The sequence below is a fragment of the Chenopodium album genome, chromosome 11 (genome assembly GCF_948465745.1).
Source record: "Chenopodium album chromosome 11, dcCheAlbu1.1, whole genome shotgun sequence".
Lineage (NCBI taxonomy): Eukaryota > Viridiplantae > Streptophyta > Magnoliopsida > Caryophyllales > Amaranthaceae > Chenopodium > Chenopodium album.
Window position 1 is genome coordinate 50,030,342 of NC_137844.1, and position 21,475 is coordinate 50,051,816.

Here is a 21,475-nt window from a genome sequence, read left to right on the forward strand (position 1 = left end):
GAAAAGTTATATTGCTAAAGAAATAAACAAACTAAAATATGACTAATAGAATAACTAAAAAAAACATATTGATAATTTGGTAAGTGGTAGTTTTCAATAATAAAAGTTTAGGTTTCAGTAGATCCTAATATGTTTAGACAATGATATTTATATAAAAATGTTGAAACAGATCCCAACTCGTACACTAAGATATACTACACTTAAATGTCAAAATAACTATAGAAATAAATCACAATTAGGTAATTTAAATATTGTTGATAGATAGACAATTTAATACATGACGCTAGAGTTAACTGGAAAAAATTTAAATTTTAACATAAACTATTTTAAAAATCTATTTGGTATAGAACTAATTTAACTTTTTAAGATTTTAAAGGTATTCAATCTAAATACTCATAATTGAATCTCGTTTACATAATTCGGGTTTTATGTATACTTGATTTTAACTTTATGGTTAAATTGTTTCGGACTTTCGGTTCTATTTGTCTTACTTGGACTAACCCCTTCTGTTATGCAGCTCCCAACGTCTGCCTCTTTGAGTAAAAAGACGTAAGCGTATGCGGGTCCCTACCATCTGACAAATCACACAAAATATAACCGTTAGGTTCAATCCAGTAATTCCCCCAATATTCAAGGGGCAAAATCGTCATTCCACCCTCCTCTTCCCCCCAAAATCCAGGGTTCGAAACCCAATACCATTGTCACCCTAAACAAAGACAATTTTAATTTCCACTTAATTTTACCATTTTACCCCTCAACACTCTAAAACCGAATCACAATGTTAAGGGCAAAATTAAAAATTCACAAAATTCCAAAAATTAAATTAATTTCGAAATTTCTAAAATTCGGAAATTGTCTCTTTTATTAAATGTTAATTCAAATTTTGGACTCTACTACCCTTTTTTCTCGCAATTTTCTCTCTCTTCTTTCTCTTCTCAGTGTTTCTCTCTCTAAATTTGTGCGCAAAACCCAGAAAAATGGATGAAGAAATGGAAATGGAGGAGGAGATAGTTCATGTTTATGATGTTTTCGAGATTGATTTTGATTACGAATTTGATGCGACTCGGTTCTTTGATTTCACTCGTCCTGAGTCTGAAGCTGAGTCGAGATTTTCCGAGTCGTGGTTTTCTAGAGCTCCTGATTATCCTCCTTCTCGTAAGTAGTCTTTGTTTAAACCCTAATTTTGATTTATGTTTTTCGTTTTTGAAATGGGGTTTTCTTGGATTTTTGAAAGATGGTTCATTTTTGTTTGGGTTTATGAAATTTATGAATTGGGAAATGGTGGTGGAAAATTTGAATGTCTTGTTATGTAATTTAATTGTTTAGGATGGAAATTAGTGATTGTTCTTGTTAATTTGGTATTTTTTGATTTCTTAATTTGAAATGTTGCTGCTTGAATTTATGAGCAAAATTACATAATTGTAATGTAGTTCTTAACTGTCATGTTACTAGTTTAAATTAAATTACATTATTATCGATGTGACAACTAATTCTGGATGGAAGGAAAATTATTTCGTAGGGGGAGGAATTACTGGATTGGGGAGGTCAAATGTAGGTAGAGAGAGAGAGTTGTTAGATATGTGTTGTGTTGAACAGATTATTGGTATAAAATGCAATGTGATTTAATACTATTTAGGGTTTTGATTTTATGGTAATTGTGATTGAGAAACGAAAGGTATGTTGTTCATCACAAAATGTAAACGAATCCAAGCCGTAATTTTTAGGGTTCTTTAAGCTGATTTTGTTTTTGAAATTGGTATGAGCAAATGGGAAGGTATTTTGGACTGTTTTTGGTAAGATATAGATTGCATTGAGAACTGGTGACTTCTAACTGCAGCCTGCTTGAAGCTTTACTGAATTATGGAATAATTATTTGTAGTATTTGGACTTTTGACCTCACTTGAATTTTTCTGATTTAGAAATGCTCGATTTAGGACTATTATTTTCCTTTCTTAGAGAATGATATACATGTAAATGACATCAAACAGTGACATGTCTTTTATGTGGCTATGCAATATTGTTATCAGAAATTAAATTATTGTTTACCCCTTAAGTGAAACCTTTGATTTTCTTTAGAGAAGTTTACATGTTCTGCTTTTGACTCAACATTGCAGCTTTTGTTGCTCAACTATTTCCATTAAATGGTTTGAGCTCACCGAATGTGGATGTGTCCCCCAAGTCTAAATATAATGACAGATTGTCTAATGATGACGGTAATGCTAGTATTGATCAGCACGCAGAGTATTGCGATCAAGATGAGGCATGCAGAGGTATTACTTGAGGTTTTTGTTTATTTGTTCATTCTTCTTATAAAAGTGTAGAGCTCTAATTCTTGTATGCAATCTAAGTCTTCATTTCTGAAATCATTTTTGAAGAATTTTGAGCATATGTAGCATGCCATTGTAGACAATTGTAACTTATGCATGTTTTTGCTTGTTACACCACATACACATATACAGGACACAGAATAACATTTATTGTAATAAATACTCCCTCCGTCCCTTAATCCAAAGCCTCTTTCTAGCATTTATTACTCACATAATAAAGAGAAAGAGGCTTTTAATTTAGGGATGGAGGGAGTACAATTAAACTGTCATATTGTTTTTGTATATGTTCTGGAGTTGCTCATTAAGGCTGTATGCTTAAAATGATGTCAGAGGTGGTATTTTGGGAATGTTGTGGACATTATTGATTTTGATTGAATTCTAATTGACTTCATAGTTCATAAGTTAGTTAATACGCTAGTCTGATCTTACTTATTTCTTCTCTCTTTCTTGTTGCAGAAGACAGTAGCCAAGCTTTGCTGAGAAAATTATACGCCAGCAATTTCCTAAATTCCCAAAATCAAGCCAAGTGTTCACATGGAGGTCTAACTTTTATTCTTTGGCGTTCTTTCTTTTAATTGTATGCTGTGAGAAAGAAGACGAATTCTTAATTGGTTAGAGGAGGCAGATTTTTTTATTTATGATTGTGAAAGTTCAATATTAATTGTTAGCAACAAATATGTTTTTACAAAGAATTGCCGAAGCAAGGAAGACGGGCAACCTTTTTTTATTTATTTATATTTAATTGTTATTTTACTTCCTTTGTTTTTTTTAGTTGCAACAATTTTATTTTCACTGTCTCCTAGGCAATTTTTGAAGAGGAGAAAGATATAGAAAAAAAAAAATAAGAGGGACCCCATGTGGGTAGGAGAGAGATAGAGAGAAAGAAATGTCAAAAATGATAAAGTGTTGCAAGTAATTAACAATTTCCAAAAAAGGAAAGTGTTGCAACTGAAAAGAAATGGAGGAAGTATTATTTTTGATGATTACATGGTAATTTAATTGTGTAAACATGCATTATTTAGTCGAGCTTAGTGAGTTTCCTAGGTTAATACTTTGCTTCTTAAATATTGCTACTTTTTTTTTTTTTTTTTTATATACCAGGTCCTAGAGGATTGTCTTTTTTCAATCACCTGGCCCATGATAATGTGAGAACAAAGCCTAAATCCCTTGCTAAGCCATATATGCGAAAGACGTCAACACTAATGAAGCCTACAGCAAGTCAGCTGGCAAAGAAAAATCAGCAACATCAAGTTTGTGGTTCTTCTAGGTAAGTTTTGAAAGATAATTTGCAGTTTGGCATCTCCTTGTGATCTTATCCTTCTCTGTTATGACTTATGAGTGAGTTGGGGATGGAGTAGAGGATGAACATTTTACATGTCTGATTCTTGGAAGATATTCTGCTTTTTGATTGAAAAATTTATGCTGCCAGATTGCAGAAAAACGAAGGCAATTCAGGAACTCATTCTGGAATGGAAAGTCAAGCTTCAAAGAGGCAAAAGCTAGATGGTGGTCATTTACGTAGGGTGTGTACACTCTCCTTTTTGGTTGGGCTTCCTGTAGAGAACTATTTTCTGTGATCTAAAGTAGTCATTTATGTCATTTTATGCATCTTAGATGTATATATGAATGTGCAGCTCTACTTGTTTAAGAGAATCGTTGTTTTGACATCATTTTGGTCTGCTAATTTTCTAGATATTGTTTGCAGTTTGAACTTTAAGCTGGTAAAAAAATATCAGATCATCTCATGCGACTTTTAAATGCTTTCAGTCTCATTTATACCATCCTAATCATTGATTCAGCTGCAGTGGTTTTTATATTTTCATTAGCTTAAATTTATGATATCATGTCTATTAGAAGGAAGTCTAGTTTGATCCCTATACTTTATAATTGATATGTTTTGTTAAATGTGTCTACTTTGATCCTGTAGTTTATAATTGATATGTTTTGTTATATGTATACTACCATCGTTTACTATTTTGTTTTCGTGTGATAGATTGTCGATGTGAAGCAGCCAGTCAATCTAACCCACAAGTTGCCCAAAAAGGTATCCACACTTCAACAGGACTAGATGGATTTCTCTGCCTGCTTTCTCCATTGCATAAACGATTTTTGATCAATAGTTAATTGTTCACTACAATATTATTCGTGTATTTGTTGTGTGAAAAAACGGGTACTATAATTATGGGAGGTGTTCTTACCCTACTCTTGATGATATATACAGGATAATGGGAGCACAAAGAGTAATTACAATTTCCAAAATATTGTTTTACTTTGCATTTTGGTTCTTGATCATTGGAAGTTTAGCAAACCGTATAATATTAATTACCTTTTGCTTGAAGCTGGTCTAGAGAGCTTGGTTTTTTCTGCATTTCTTTGGGATTTGTAAAATATAGGTGGTTGTTTAGATTGAGATAGCTTTGTGGGGATATTGGAAAGTTGAAATTTCTGATGTTTTGGCTGATTAAAACATTGGAAGTTTAATCTCAAGAAGTCCTACTTCCCATCTAGTGGAGGCAGTTGCTTAGTTTCCCATAAGCTCATTCAACCAAGCAATCTAGGAATACAATTTTTTTTGCAATGCTATGCCTAAATAATTTGTTGATGGTCTCCATGATGCTTAAAGTGCATCACAAAATTTCATCTGATGAACTTTGATTTATCCAATTAGGATGCTGCTGTGCAAGGCTTGAATTCCCAAGCTAAGCTAAGAATTACAATCCCAAGGGAGCCAGACCTTGCTACCGCGCATAGAGCAGAAAGGATAAGGTTAAATTATAATTTATTTCATTATATTTGTATCATAACTGGCTTCCAATTTTTTTTCCTTTGGTTAAAAGGACTAATTAGCCAACCTCAAGTTCAAAATACATGTTATTAGTTGTAGGATTTATAAAATTTTGGCATATGGTTAACTTATTTTCATTTATTTACAGGTTAACTAGCACTAAAGAAATGGAAAATCCCACAACTACTTACAGATTTAAAGCAAGAACGTTGAATCGAAAGGTAAATCTTCGTGCATTCAGAAGAAACTTTCAGTTACATATCTTAGATATTTGTTCAAGTGCTTTTTGGTGTAATGTGCAGACCCTTGAAGCTCCTGTTCTCCCATTCTCAAAGAGAACTACGCAGCATTTGCCAGATATTAAAGTGAGGCATCAATACCTTAGCCTTGTTTACCTTTCCCTTGTCCAAAAATACATGTCTGATGATATTTATGTTGCTCTCAAACATCTTGGCTAACTTTTATTGTATTGCTTCATAGGCCTCTCACCTTAAAACAATTGGACGGACAAACCCAAGTACCTCCACTAATGCATCAGCATCAGTTTGTCGAAATGATAAGGTTAAGTGTTGTGCTTTATGAATGTATTTGTCTAATTGTCTCTACAACCATATCTTTGTCTCTTTTGAATTTTGCTTGTAAGTCTATCTTAATATAGCATTTATACTTCTTTCAAGTGCCCATAATATGGTACCATAAATGCATCACTATGAAATCTCACCAAGCTTACTTCCACATCTCTACTCTAGGCCTTGCTAGTATCTTTATTTTATTTAGACTTATTTTCTATGACTTCTAATAAGCATTCTCTCTTTTAATTTTTCCTTTTAAGAGTGCCTCCACAATCTACTTTGACTCCGGAAATTAATCTTTGAACTGTTCTGCACGCACTACTTGATACCCATTCTTATTTCCTGCCCTCTTCGTGTGTCTCAGTATTTATGTAGTAGCATGGCCTTTTATCATGTGGAACTTAATTTGGCTGTGTGTTGAAATATGACTGGAATTCTGCCAGTTTTTTTATTGTTTGAAACATCAGACAAATGTCATGGCTGCATGACGTGCATATAATTCTGATGTGTATTAAGGACCATAGACCAAACATTTATTTCAAACATGACTGGCCTTTTACCATGTGGGAACTTAATTTGGCTGTGTTGAAATATGACTAGAATTCTGCAAGTTTTTTATTGTTTGAAACATCAGACAAATGTCATGGCTGCATGACGTGCATATAATTCTGATGTGTATTAAGGACCATAGACCAGACATTTATTTCAAACGGGTTTACCAGATTTGGTATGAGAAAATGGATAACTACCATGATTAAAATTCTATGAGTGGATGACACTAGATTTGGGGAGAGACTACAATGGTCATAACATAGCTGAAATTCTGCCAAATGTGGTTATGGAGAGAGGGGGTTTCTTATTGTAAGCAAGCTTACCTTTCCTTTAACAGTTTAACCTGTCTAGTAGTGAGAGTTACCCTGAACAATTATTATGTTTGAGTGTGGTAGTGTTGGTTTTTCTTTAAGCTCCTTATTAATTGTATAAAATAAAGTCTTGGGCCTCTTGTATCAATTGTATGCAAAAGTCTTGTTGCTTCCTTCCTTTATTTATTTATTTTTTATTTTATAATAATTTCTGTAGAGCCTACCTGTAATTTAAAATCTTGTTTTCTCAACCCCAAACCATTTTTGGACTAAGGTTTTGTTGTTGTTGTAACTTGCCAATTGTCACCACTGGACATGCCTTGAGATGAGCAAATGCTAGCCAGTATGAGAAAGGACCTTGTGCCTTCATGGCTGTCATTTGCAGTTTTATTATATATCTATACCTGTGTCCTGATGGTTTATTCTTGGCGACTAATTGTCTCTGTGAATGCAGGTTTTGAACATGGTTCATGCTGATAGTGATATAGAAACTGGTAATAAGGATGGAAAAGGGTATGTAATACCATATGTATCTTATACTACGTATTTCACTTGTTCCGGGTTGGTGGGGGTCAATTTGTACATTGATGCATCTTTATATCTTTCTTTCACGTTGTTTACTGATCTATGAACGTTGGTAACAGTCTCAAAGTTACCTTTGCCTACAACAGAAGTCCATTATTTACAATACTTTTGGAACTCACTCTTTTTACCTTTCCAGACTATTCCTTTTGTAACTCTGTTTTGCATAACATTTTTATTATGTACAATATGAATGATTCATATATTGATAATAAATGGTAGTAGATTTTTTCGAAGTATATTATACATGTACATGATCATTGCTGTAAATATCTGTAGTACGTAGGAGCTTCATGTTGATTATTTATGAAATGATCATCAGCTATCGTGCATCATTTCCGAAATAATGCTGAGTAATGTGACTATAAAATGCAAAATCTGCATATAATGAGTTTTTTTTTGGTTATGGGTGAACTGATTATTCCATCTTATGTATCGAGCATGCAATTCAATTGTGTGCTAGATGGTGGCTTACTTTGGGTTGACATTGCTTTTTGTGCAGTAGTGATTCTGTGGATATTCCGAGAGTGGCTGTACGCCAAGTTGTACATAGCTTTAAAGCACGACCTCTTGATAGGAAGGTAATACATTGATTTTTTTATTACTGTGATCATGGATGTGGCTAGCTTCATAATTTTAACATGCTCTAGCTCCATCAATAATCCATTTCATCCCTTATTTGAAATGAAGTTGAATTGGTTTATATGGTCTGGATGCAGATATTGGCTAGTAGAGGAGATATTGGTGTTTTCAGAAATAATAAGCGGGATGTTACTGTACCAAAGGTAGTTTGTCATGCTCATGATCTTGATTGGTGCTTATATGTATTGCTTTGAGGCAAATTCCTTACAACTCGTTTTTCTCTAGGAATTTATGTTTCAAACATCAAAGAGGACTCAGCCAAATCTTCCAACAGAGCTTTTTAGCAAGGTATTTATGTTTTTCTTTTTGGTGGATTTTCGTATGCAGTTGTCATTATAGTGCCTCCTCTAGAATGATATAATCGATCTACATCTCATAATGCTCTCCTTGTACAATTTGCAGCTCTCACTTGCTGGTGAACCCCATTCAAAAAATTGTGCACAGGTTGAATTACCCCAGAACACTACAATTCCAGGCTTTCCAGCAAAGGTTCCTTCTTATACAATAATTTGAAGCATTTTCTTTCCCTTATCCTGGAACCTTGCTGACTTCTCACTTTTGCTTCAAGGAATCAAAAGAAAATAGATGGGAGTCTTGTCATCTGAATAAGCAAAATGTAAGAATTTTCTTATGTTGCAAAGTAGCTTTTTTACCGATTTTTTTTATAATCAGCTGTCTTTTGCTTGTCTAGATTAGTTTTGAAAATAATTGCATACGTCTTGAACTCTAGATTTCCATAGATCTGTGATTGGATTGTTCTGCATCTCATAAACTGCTCTATACAGAAAATACATCTGGCAAAAGAAAAATTAGACACTCATAATGGAAAGGAGAGACTGACAGTTGCTAATGGAAGGATTGGTGAAGTTAATCCTCGTAGTGGCATAAGCAGGTGCATTTTTCATCTTGAATTAGGTAACTCTTTGCTGTTAAATTGTACGGGTATATTATTGTATGTCATGTTTACTTGCAGGCCTTTAGGGAGCCGGAGACAACAGTAGCACATATTTTTCATCTTAGACTAATCCCATAATCCAAGATGTATAGATGCCCTTTGATGAAGTTTTATACCAGGGCTGAGGAATCGGTGTCACAACACATGCAGGAAATGGTTTAGCTTTTCAAGCTCCTACTGAATAAATTTAACTTAAGCTTTGTATAGAAATTGTGCACCACTTATTCAAACTTCTTGTGCCCTCATTTTCGCCTGCAGCCATAGATTAATCCAATACTATCTTCATCAGGAGGTGATACAGGAATGTAATTCAACAGAAGGAACACAATTATTCTCATCAAGGAAATTTTATGCTCAAGAATTTTATGTCGAATGTGTTCTATTGAATGTGTTAAGGTTCTGCAAATTTGTAAAATGCTTATAGCCGCGACATTAGGATGGATTTATCACATGGATATAACTTATAGCATTCATGACACAATAATGGTAAAGAATCAGCCACTATTTTGACCCAGTGTTGGATTCATGCCATTGGTACGTACATACATGCATGCATACATACATACATACATACATACATACATACATACATACATACATACAGAGTAACTAATAATGTCGAAGTATCAAATCTGGTGCTAAGCTTTCATTTGTCGCTGGTGTTGCTTATGAGTTGTTCTTAGTCATAGCCGAAACAAGGGAAAGGGGAGACTGTTTTGTCCATCGTCTTATACCATTTGCTTTTTTAGGCTTCTTGTTATGTTCTTTCCCTTGCTTCCTCTTTGCTATGGCAATGGCAAGATCATTTGGGAACAAAGTTTGCCAGACAAAGCCATGTAGAATGGTTGAGACGAATAGTATGGCCACCATTGTACTAGACATAAATGACAGGGATAGAGCTAGGCCCTTGCTTCCTATCGAGGGTGCCTGCTCTGCGTACTTGATTGTAGCGATTGATGCAGTGGTCATCGGGAAAGTATATGACCACCATGACATTGAAAACCTGGGCAAGGGAAAGATAAATTTACAAGCTGATTTAGATGCATGTAGCTGATTACATAAGCAAGTCATTGGCCAAATAGAGAAGATATACGCTTCTAAATATATTCTGTACATACTAGTAAAACTTAAAATAGGTTACCTGAAGCCAGTGAAGAAGGTGGGTCGAACGACAAGTGAGATATAGAGAAACAAGGCAATGAAGAAGCAAGTCCTTGATAAGCCATCAAACTCACCATAAATAGCCTCCCATGCAATGCTTGCTGCAGCCGGTGTTGCAATGAACATACAGTATACAGGGTGTAGCTCCTTGGGCAATGTTTCACTCGTTGGCAATCTCTGATAAAGAGTAACAAAGACTACAAGGTAATGCGCGAAACCAACTGCCCACAAAAACTTTGCAGGCTCTTTCCACCCTACCCTGGCTCCTAAAATGGCACCAACAAAGTTGCCAATAACTGATAGATGAGAAGACGGGTTAGCTACCATGCTTAAACGTCGTCTTCCTCCAGAAAGCCATTGCCCATAGATCTTAAGCTCGAGGATGAATGTTGGTATGGCAAAAACACAAAAAACAGCAGGATGAAGGGTGTTTGGTGCTATTCTTGGGGGGACTCCAATGGCCATAAACATAGCTACAATCCATGGAGCAAAGAAGAAGTTAACTCTAACTGGATGGAAGTATTCTCTTTTGATTGCTTCAAAGTAGAATATGCATTTGAGTAGATAAGTGGTACACACCAATACTAAAATGAGCAGGGCTAGGATCCAGAGTACTAGGTTAATAAAAGGGGTTACTTTGAGGAACTTCATCACCGGGCTGATTGATAACGACTTCCATAAGATGGATTGGCTGCTAAGGCCAAGGCATATACCGAAACAACCTATTGGAAATCGGAGTAGGAATGGCCATGTTTCATCTCTGGGTAAAAGAATGTCATCATAATCCTGAAAAACAAGTACCATTCAGGTATCTACATAGAAAAGAAATCATCATTGGATTGAAACAATAAACATTCCATTTGGTATTTAGTAATGGTAATGAATACGCGTTACAAATTTTAAAATTATAGTTATCGGTGTCTTTTGGAATGCCCTATACATATACCATGTTGAACATACCATCAATGGGACGTATAAGACATACCACCTACATAAATCAACTTTTTAACATCGATATGGTAAGAACTGAAAGTTCTAGGAGGGCATCATATTGCAAGATATATATTATAAGTAACAAAGTCTATAAAATCAATGACATGCTACAAGTCTACAATAACTACAATATCATACAAAGTGTGACAAAATATTGTGTGTAAAAAATACCTTCACTTGATCTAGCTCAGGACCTCTGAGAGCAGCAAAGTATCTTCCTGCAGGAACAGAATCATCTCCACCTTGAGAGTGTTGAGACCCATTATTATTTTTATTATTATTTTTATTGTTATTATTATTATTAATATTGTTATAATTACTAATATTGTTATTATTATTAATCTTCTGATTATAATCCACCTCATTAGCACTTTCCTTTTTCATATGCATCAAAGAATTCTGCTTAGTAAGGGATGATTTTGTCTTAAACATGCTAAAATCACCCTTTTTAACTTCTCCAACAACAGCTCCACTACTTTTTGAACCTAAACCTCCAAGACTTCTTCCACTTCTACTAAGAGCAACTCTCTCATTTTGTTGCTTCCCTCTTAAAACAGAGAATCCTGTTTCAAGAGAGACTTGTCTACTTAGGCTACTTTTGTTTCCTGCCCTTCTTGCTGGCTCTTGAAGCCTTACCGGCCTCGCCCTCCCTCGTTTCTCCGGTTTCTGAGGCGCTGTTGTTGTTTTCGACGTCGTTCCTTCATCTTCTTCTGACAATACTTCTTGTATATCTATCAAATGAGCATTGGAATCAGGTGGAGTTTTGTCCATCTTATCTCTCACAAAACCTTAATGTAACAAAATTTTATTTTATTTTGGTATGTCCTTATATTATATGTATATTTAGTCTTGCATATATAATATAATTGCTTATTTGATAATGTGATTGTATACAAAAGTTTGCTTTTAAGTTGCTTTTTTCAATATGAATCAAAATGTTGGTTTCTAATCGTGAAGAAAATCACGGGAAAAGGTGAAAAATAAAGTATTTTTCTAAACCAATTGGTGTAACATGAATTTTGAACCATTAGTTTTGGTTTTGGTAGATGAAATTGAAGGGTTTAAAGGATCACCTCGTGAAGCTTGGCGTGTTGAAGATCTATGGTGCCAACCTGAAAAGGGAAAAGATTTTGATTGCTCAATGAGGTTGATAGAACGCCATAGAAAAGATTTCACGGGCCGTAAATTATTCAAAAATTCAAGGTTGACGATAAATGTTTCAAAAATTTACAATGGCTCTTTTAGTCGAATCAAAATCCTCTGTTCCATTTTGTTCGTCCTAAAAATAGAATTGTTGTTAATAAATATAGTAAAAATATAAACTGTAGAAATGAGTTGTTTGATTTTCTTATAAAACAAGAATTTGTGAGTTATGTTATTCTATTGCCATAGGAACCTATGGGTGCAATTAACCTTTTTCTACAAAACAAATAGATATAAGAAAACAGTATAGCTTAGAAAATTCATCCTCTCAACACTGTAGCTAGGATTTACCCAAGTATAAGGCTATGCCGAGCAAGATCTTGCACAGTCACACAGGTCCACCCAACCTGAATTAGCGGAAAGGCTTGGAATGCTAACGGAATCCTAATCCTCAAATAGTTTTTTTATGGGATTTGATCCTACAAACATGTCATGATTATGATGCAGATTAGGCCCAGCCTTTGTTTGTGAATTTTTCTTTCTTTCTTTATTTTTAAAGGTTTAAAGTTAGATTTACCAATTGAATGATGAATTGATGATCAATATTCTTGTACTTGGTGTTTCCTTCTCCTATATTTCCAAATACTTCTTGTTTGATTAAAAGTTTTTACAAAATTTAAGGAGCATTTGTACTTTTAAGGGTACTAGAATAGACTCATGCAGACGAGATTTTTTCAATTTACAACGAAACACTATGGGGATGCTATCTTATTTGGTGCTAATATGAGAGGTTAATAAGCGGAGCAAATTGGGATCTTAATGTGTATCAAAGGGATAATGGATTGTGCAAGACTTCTACTCCCTCCGTGTTTTAATAAGTGTTACAATTTGACTTTTTTCACTATTCACATAATGATTTTGACTTGATTAATTCATTACAGAGTAATATATAAAAAATAAATAATATTGTATAATACATTGTTGGATTTGTTATAATGTATTCTTTCATGATGTGAATTTTCCTACAATTTTATTAACATATGATTAGATAAATAAATGGTCAAAGTCATGTCTCGGCATGTGTGTTTGGTCAAATTGTAACACTTATTAAAACACGGAGGGAGTATATATTTTCACATTTCTTGTAAGGTTGTGTAAAGGGGAAAAAGTTTGTTTACTTAGTTCCGATTCTTTATACATTATTCAAATAATATTCAATAAAAGTAATTTGAATTCAGCAATTCTGGTAAGAAATAATTTTAATTTGTAATAATCAACAAATTTAATGAATAGATATAAAAGGAATGGAATCAGTAAAATAATTTAAGTGTAATAAAAGTAATTTAAGTTTAATAATAATAATTTAAGTGTTGTAAAAATAATTCCAATTCAATAATAGTAATACTATGAGTTCATTATAGATTTCTAGATAAGGTGAAGAGAAAATGACCTTAGACAATTGTTGATTGTAGAGGACTTAATACATGATGGTAAATACTTTAAAAAATTTATTTTTAGTGGGTTGTTTGCAATTTGTATTGTATAATTGGCTGTATGTATGTTCTATGTAATATCACCATGATCATTTTTTCGCGCATTTGAAAGATCTACAAATAAATAAAATAAGCTAAAAATAAAACTACACCCATTTTTTTTTGATACATTGTTTCTTTTATCACGCTTACTAATACATAATTTTAACTAATATATCTAATTATCAACAATATAAAGTTATAAAAAGTAGATATCAATAAAATTTATATTGAGATGATTCAAACAAGATCTCACATGTTTATAATAATTCATCATTTGAATCACAAAAGTTAGCCAAAATATAATTTGTTAATAGTGGAAAAGTCAAAGTGTGTTAACTAAAAAAACAGAGAAAGCTAATATTAGTTATACCATACACAATGTACAAAGTCTATACCAATAGTCCAAAGATATCTTAATTGGTGGATTGCCCGAGATTGGCCGGTTGCCCCGGTATAGGATTTGGTGTGTTGTAATACATATAATATATTTTAAAATGTGACCTATCTATCATTGTAGGCTAAGATTTAGATTTATAATGTAGGTAAGGGAGTCAACTAGTTGTTTGCAACTACAAGTGATAAATGAGATCTTAAGCTTCGCCACTTGACAAGTTGACAAGGGTTTCGGATTTTAATTTAGTGTGCAGTAGACTGTGGAGTATACACCACTCACTACTCACCCAATTATTAAACTAAACTTTACATCTGTTTATCATGCAAAGATTCCTTCTCATACTTGATACCCATGTACTGTATTTCTTCACATTATTTCATATACTCAATTTACATTAGAAAATATTAGTCATAAATTATGACTAGTTTGAAAAAGAGTCATAAAATTTCATAAGAGAAGTATTTGACTTAGCTTCAAACTATTTAAGGTGGTTGTACATACGAGTATGTTAAATAAAGAAGTTGTTCTCTTCACCTGAAACAATTAGATCAGGTTTGAATTTTTTAAGGTTTGATCTGGTCTGATCTGAATTTTTCTGATCTAGTCTGGTTTGATCTGATTTAACAATATGACTAAACTTTGACCGCATTTTAATACTAATTTATAAAGAAAAACATTATCAAAATGGATCTTGTTAGATTCGTCTCATCATGAACTTTTTAATTATGTAATTTTTATAAAAAAATTTAATACGCAATTAACGATATTTAACGATAAGTAAATGATAATCAAAAGTTCCGATCTGGTCTGATCTGAATATTTCTGATCTGATCTGAATTTATTAAGGAATAAGTAATAAGTATCTGAAATAAGTTGAAGAGAACAAGTCCAAAGTGCAGCTAAACAATTTACTATCTCCATCTCATATTTTTTGCAATTTTGGAGTATCATCTGTGAGATATAAAATATTCAAAAGTTGCAAAAAATATGAAACGGAATTAGTATATTTAATTGTCATATATACTTATTATACAGAGTATCTAATAGAGCAAATGTATAATACGAGTACTAAAGTTTAAAGAAAAGAATAGTTAAAGTAAGATCGGTGGATGGAGGGAATAACATGTGATCTGTAAAAGCGGAAGAAGCCTAAAACCAAACAAAAACAAAAAAAAACCATGAATTTTCAGCATAATCTTGACTATTAAAATATGTAAAAATAAAAGTCAACCGTATCACACTACTACTCTACTACGGTGTGCTACACTGAATACTCTCAAGTCTCACTCTATTTCATACGAGTACAAAGAATTCGCTACTCTATTTTTGGGTTTATAGAGAAGCGCACTTTGTTCATAATCCACTATTACCTCCGTTTTTTACAAATTGAAACAAAAAAATTATTTATACCTTATAAATAATACTCCGTACCTCTTTAATGCAATTAATAAGTAATCGAGGCAATACATTATACACCGGTGTATTAATAACTGGTAAGTGCACTGAAAGGGATTTTTTTTCTCATTTGATCAATTAAGCGCAATCTAAAGAAAAATTGGTTAAATGAACAAATAAATATTTTTGGTATAACACCTGGTTCTAAATGTACCCAAGTGTCAGATAGTTCATGATCAATTGCTCTAAGCTTCTTGAAAGTTTAAGATTGTACCCAAGTGTCAGATAGTGTACACATGTAAATTTTCCCTTAAAATTAAAAAAATAAACATTTTTTTTTTTTTCAAAACAGCTATCAAAGAAAAAACAAAATCAGAAAGAAACAAACTAGAACTAAAAGAACAACTGTCGTCGTCAAGTGCAACAAGCTAATAGCTATCCGGAGAAATCCAAGACCGAGTAACCTTATGAATTTGACACACCGAAAAAAACTCAACAGCCGCCCGCAATTTGCAAATTGCAGCCCAATGACGAGTCTGAGCTCAATTTGGTTTCTTAAGACCTAAAATGGCCGCTAAAAGCTTAACTGAACGTTTTTCGACTCGCAAACCAATGAAAAAATTGAATTAGCTAGGTTGCAATTTACAATTTATAACAACTTTTAGACTGCAATTTGCAATTTTTTTTAATGGCTGCAATTCGCAAAATAATAACTTTAAGTGGCTGCAATTTACAAATTTTCCAAAAAATAAACATATGATTTTTTTAAAAAAAAATTAATTTAGATGAAGGGCCCTACATGAAATATATCGGCCGAAACCCCCACGGATAATTTGGGAGAGTAGGGAAAGGTAAGGAAATCTCATTTTTAAATCAAATTGTCACTAGTGAGGATTGAACCTTCATGACTAGCTAGTCTACAAAATTTTGGGTACAGTGTATAATAATTTAATTTATAATATAATATATCAATTACTTTAAGGCTACTTTTTAGAATTTTTGAGGTTACTTTTAATCTTTCCATTGTAATTTTTAACTTGTTATAATTGTAAGCAAACAATAAGAGGTACTTTTAAAGATAAGTTATACTACCTCTGTTTTTATTTAGTTGATACTTTTTTTTTTTATCATGTTTTTGAACTATTTTAACGATTGATATCTCTAATTCTTAACATTGAAAAATTATAGAAATAAAGAGGATATTAATAAAAAAAAAAATTATATATTAAGACGATTCAAACAAAATCCCACTTGATTATGTATGTTTTACCGTACCTATAAATCACAAAAGCTAGTCGAAGCATAGTTTGTGAATTGTGTAAAAGTCAAACGGTGTCAACAAAACTAAAACGGGAAGTATTGAGTAATAATATACTCAAGTATGTGATTGTCTTTATACATTAGTAGTAGATGTGATTAAAATTTGGGGCAAGTGAGGCCTTAGCATCAAATCTCATGCTCAAATTCGTGTAAAAAATGATGGGCTTGCTGGATTTTTTTCGAACTATCTAGATTCTAGTTTTGAACTAAAATAAAATGTGTAATCAGGCTTGTCTGAACCTGCACTTTTTTCAGCCGGGCTAGGTCGGGTTAGTGGGCAGGGCCGTAGTTGATCACCTCTAATTAGGAGTAGATTCTCACCACTTAATAATATTTTGTTTTCTAATGTAGAGTAATCATAGGAGAATTAGCTAATTAGTTAAATAGTGCAAAAAGCCACAATATTACACTTTATAAAAAAAAAAAAATGAAGGTAGTATAGTTCTAAATTAAATGTACAACCATTTGTTTAATTGTTTGAACATACAAAGTAACATTTCCAAAAAATGACGAATCTCATAAGAATCCAATTCTTGGAAACATAGTGGAATAATCCATTTGGTTGACTTCAAGACTAGCAATTAAATGAGCTATAGTGATTATTTAGAACAATTCAAAACTTCAAATGTTTGTACTTATTTAAACCAACCATGGAAACCAACCCAAACATTACAAGAGTCCCCAAATTTGCTAAAATTCCAGGAAGATAAAAGAGATCTTCCCTTCCCAAAACTAGCTTATACTAAAGTCTTCTAAATACATAAAAGATTCACACTACATACATTTTCACACGAGCAAGTCGTGCAAAATTACTACTACTACTACTAAACAGTGAGAGTTGAGAGACAAAGACAGATCACAAATTCAATATCTTAGATCAGATCAAGTGTATGTTAAATAAATAAATAAACAAATCACTTTATTTTTATTCTTCTTAAAATAAATTAAATAATAATTAGAAAAGTCGCCTTCATCTACAAGGCTACTTCACCGACAATGAATCCCCCACAAAATACCACCAAATTTTATCCCCAATCCAATCACTCCTCTCCACCTCACTTTATCTCCCTCTCATTCCCTCATCCCATCTCCCTACAATCCCATAGCCACCACAAATGGTGGTCGAACCTCAAACCAAATGGACACCCCGTCGCAACAGCAACCCAAAACTGGACTCCTCCCCCGACCAAATCCTTCTCGAAATGCCCCAAACACCCCCATCAGACGCTCGTAACAACAACATCCACCACCACATCGCCGCCGTGTCCGCCACCACATCAATGACAACCCTCACAATTGTCCTTGCTTGGTACTCCTCCAACATCGGCGTCCTCCTCTTAAACAAATACCTCTTAACCATTTACGGTTACCGCTACCCTATCTTCCTCACCACGATCCACATGATTGCGTGCACCTTCTACTCCTCCTTCGCCATCCACTCCCTCCGCCTCGTCCCCGCCCAGTACATCCAATCTCGCAGACAACTACTCAAAATCTTCTCATTATCAGTCATCTTCTGCTTCTCAGTAGTCTGCGGTAATGCCTCACTCAAATACATACCCGTATCCTTTAACCAGGCTATCGGCGCAACCACCCCTTTCTTCACCGCCATCTTCGCATTCGTAATCACCTGCAAGAAAGAAGCTCCCATTGTGTACTTCTCTCTCCTCCCAGTCGTACTCGGCATTGTCATTGCTTCCAATAGCGAACCCTTATTCCACCTCTTCGGATTCATCCTCTGCGTGGGGTCCACTGCAGGGCGGGCACTGAAGTCTGTTGTACAAGGGTTACTCCTCACATCGGATTCAGAGAAGCTGAATTCAATGAATTTGTTAATGTATATGGCGCCAATGGCGGCTGCTGTTCTGCTTCCGTTTTCGCTTTACATAGAAGGGAATGTAGCTGGGATAACAATCCGAAAGGCGAAAGAAGATTGGTTCATTGTTTTTCTGTTAGTTGGGAATGCTACTGTGGCGTATCTGGTTAACCTGACAAACTTCCTGGTGACGAAGCATACGAGTGCGCTGACGTTGCAGGTGTTGGGGAATGCGAAAGCGGCGGTTGCGGCGGTGGTGTCGGTGTTGATATTTAGGAATCCGGTGACGGCGATGGGAATGGTTGGATTTGGGGTTACTGTCATGGGTGTTGTGCTTTACACCCAAGCTAAAAGGAGATCTAAACTTACAGCTCATTGAATTTTTTTATTTTTTTTATTAGTATTTTTATATTTTGGGGTAAATAATGAGTAAAGATACCAAAAACAATTTAAAAAATGAAAAAAAAGAAAAAAAATTAACTCCAATTACCATCATAGTGTTATTACTATTATTACTCTCCATACTTCAAAAGTTCAAAGTTGATTAAATTTGTTTCACTTCAATTATTATATTATATTTTGATTTTTTTTTTATTTTTTTTTAAATTTGATGGGGGATATTGTTGTTATTCCAAAAGGAGAAGCAACTTGTGATGAGCATTAATAGAAAGGAAAAGGAGATTCCATTTTTTTTTCTTCTTGTAATTGTATTTAATTTGTATAAGGACCATTTCAATAACAAAAAGTTATGCAAAAAGAAGAATGACATTAATGTCTTCTTCCTTTTCTCTTTAATTTTTGTTTGATATGTTGTTGTTTTCGTTTTTTTAATTGCTTCATTATTGAGGATTTATTTTCGGTAGTTGAATGATTAGAGAACAAAAGAGCACAATCTAAAACTATGGAATTTGCATTCACCTATATATGCGTCGATTATTAGAGAATAATTAAGTGTTGGAAATTGTTCTAATTTAATTAAGATTGTGTGTTAGATTGTATAATTTTAATTCCAAAAACACCAAAACTTTCATACCTGAAGCGGTGAAGGAGTAAACCTTTTTTTTTTTTTTTTTGTTATTTTTTGCTTTTTTTTTTCCAGTAAATTAATGGCTTAAATCAAAGTAATTTTCCAAGAAAAAAGAGAAGCATGTCCTTAGAGAAAGTTGCATTTAATTTCTTTTTAATCACTTGCAATCATCATCTATTTCTTCTTAATCACTTCATATAATCATCATCTCTCTTAAATATAGTGTGATACGCTATACACAAGAAAACTAATATAGTAAGAAAAACAAAATTTATAAACTAATATTTCCACCAAAAGAAAGTTTTAATTTGATATTAAAAAAACCAATTAACCATATAAAATTTTAATCACACTATTTAGAAACCGTCCAAAAAGTCCATACTATATTATCCATCCACTTTACTCGTATATGTTTATTCTCCTACAAGGTTTATTTATTTATCAAAAAATACAAATAATAGTAAAAAAAGGTAAACTCATTATGAGCCTACCAAACAAAGGGGAAAGTAAAGTATGGAATAGTCGAGTGGATGAGATTGCTAGCATTTAATAGGGCCATTTGGGGCCTACTATCAAGTGGCGGCCGTCTTAGTGTTAATCTAGCAGCTTAGTTGTCATTGTAATGACAGAGCACAGTGATAGAAGATCAATTGAAAATTAGTTGGCAATTTTACAATTTAATTACCATCCTTTTGTTGTTATTTAAAATAGTGTCATTTTAATACTCTCTCCATCCCTAAATTAGATGTCTATTTCTAACATTTATTACTCACATAATTAAGAGAAATGAGACTCTAGTAAAAGGACGGAGGGAGCATTGGTTTGTAGAGAATAAGAAACATCTAGAGTTGTCAGTTTCTGACCCGAACCGTTAAAACCCGACTTTTTCGAACTGATCCGAAAAGGAACTGAACTGTTTAAAACCCGTTTTTTGGAAACCGAAAACTAACCCGACCTAATTTTTTCCGACCCGAAACTGAATTGAACCGAATTTGTGCGAACAATTACTAACCCGACCCGTTATCAAGCCAAACCGTTACAACCCGAAACTGAAAGCAACCTAAACCGATTACGTCTGAACCCGATAGTAACCCGACCCATTTTAAACCAAAAACCGTTAAAACTCGGCAAAAATTCGATAAACCTAAATCATTCCAACCCGTAACCCGTTGTAACCGAACCATTTATAATCCGTAACTCGTTGAGACCGAACCGTTTACGACCTGTAACCCGTTGAGACCAAACCGTTTAAAACCCGTAACCCGTTATGACTGAGTCATTTACAACCTATAACCCAATATGTTTATGATCTAATCCGTTTCAATCCACTACTCGATAAACCCAACTTATTTATGACTTGACTTGATTATAACATGACCCGTTCCTACCCGTTATCTGACTAACTCGACTCGATAATCATCCGACTCAATTTTAACCCGATATAATTTGAATTGAAACCCGCTTCAAATTGGGTAAGCTCGTTTTCAAACCAACCAAGTTCAATCCAAACCGATTATAACCTGAAACGATAATGATTGGACCCGATTTTACCCGATATGTTTTGAACCGAAACCCATTTTCGAACCGACCCAGTTTAACCCAAACTAATTATGACCCAAACCAATTACGACCCGTCCTGATTAAGACCCGGACTGTTTTTAACCAAAACCCACTTTAAACGGGCTAAACCCGTTTTCAAACCGACCCGGTTCAACCCAAATTGATTATGGCCCGAACCAACTAGAATCCGACCCGATAAGGACCCGATCCGAATAGAAATTGCAATTTAAAAAACAAACTGAACTGACCCGATGATTTTCATAATCGAGGAAAACCGACCCGCTAATTATTTCAACCCGTTTTAAACCGACCAGTTATAACCTGTAACTGATAAATCTAACCCAAACCTGAACTGTTTATCCGAATTGACACCCCAAGAAACATCGTATCCAAACTTGTAGTTGT

At 33.8% G+C, this 21,475-nt stretch overlaps 2 protein-coding genes and 1 pseudogene across 4 annotated transcripts; 2 read left to right on the forward strand and 1 right to left on the reverse strand.

Annotated features, from left to right (window-relative positions):
* Positions 1-913: 913 nt before the first annotated feature.
* Positions 914-9,057, forward strand: LOC145567682 (protein TPX2-like). 3 transcript variants are annotated; one of them, XR_014095731.1, is made up of 18 exons: positions 914-1,155; positions 2,115-2,270; positions 2,784-2,867; positions 3,429-3,594; positions 3,757-3,850; positions 4,321-4,371; positions 4,996-5,093; positions 5,261-5,333; positions 5,415-5,477; positions 5,593-5,673; positions 7,002-7,060; positions 7,632-7,710; positions 7,849-7,914; positions 7,997-8,059; positions 8,174-8,260; positions 8,350-8,387; positions 8,557-8,663; positions 8,745-8,774. XR_014095731.1 is itself a non-coding variant. In XM_081627029.1 (18 exons), the coding sequence occupies exons 1-18, from the start codon at positions 978-980 to the stop codon at positions 8,770-8,772; spliced, it is 1,581 nt and encodes a 526-aa protein (XP_081483155.1). In that variant the 5' UTR covers positions 914-977; the 3' UTR covers positions 8,773-9,057. The 3 variants fall into 3 exon arrangements, 2 of the variants coding, with proteins under 2 accessions (XP_081483155.1, XP_081483156.1); XM_081627029.1 differs by having other exon boundaries at positions 8,340-8,387; positions 8,745-9,057; XM_081627030.1 differs by having other exon boundaries at positions 7,635-7,710; positions 8,340-8,387; positions 8,745-9,057.
* Positions 9,058-9,385: 328 nt separating this feature from the next.
* On the reverse strand, positions 9,386-11,704 carry LOC145567681 (guard cell S-type anion channel SLAC1-like). The gene is made up of 3 exons (XM_081627028.1): positions 11,052-11,704; positions 9,868-10,673; positions 9,386-9,729 (listed from the first exon to the last, which is right to left on the reverse strand). The coding sequence occupies exons 1-3, from the start codon at positions 11,649-11,651 to the stop codon at positions 9,393-9,395; spliced, it is 1,743 nt and encodes a 580-aa protein (XP_081483154.1). The 5' UTR covers positions 11,652-11,704; the 3' UTR covers positions 9,386-9,392.
* A 5,856-nt stretch (positions 11,705-17,560) lies between these two features.
* On the forward strand, positions 17,561-19,278 carry LOC145569060 (putative sugar phosphate/phosphate translocator At1g12500 pseudogene; annotated as a pseudogene).
* Positions 19,279-21,475: the final 2,197 nt, after the last annotated feature.

Bases quoted from the DNA above. Each gene is read 5' to 3' on its own strand.
- LOC145567682 (XM_081627029.1), top strand. From the start codon at position 978: ATGGATGAAGAAATGGAAATGGAGGAGGAGATAGTTCATGTTTATGAT. The intron at 2,868-3,428 runs GTCTAACTTTTA...TTTATATACCAG, and splicing joins AGCCAAGTGTTCACATGGAG to GTCCTAGAGGATTGTCTTTT. The intron at 5,674-7,001 runs GTTAAGTGTTGT...CTGTGAATGCAG, and splicing joins CAGTTTGTCGAAATGATAAG to GTTTTGAACATGGTTCATGC.
- LOC145567681 (XM_081627028.1), bottom strand. From the start codon at position 11,651: ATGGACAAAACTCCACCTGATTCCAATGCTCATTTGATAGATATACAA. The intron at 10,674-11,051 runs GTATTTTTTACA...CTTGTTTTTCAG, and splicing joins CTGAGCTAGATCAAGTGAAG to GATTATGATGACATTCTTTT. The intron at 9,730-9,867 runs GTAACCTATTTT...TCCCTTGCCCAG, and splicing joins ACCTTCTTCACTGGCTTCAG to GTTTTCAATGTCATGGTGGT.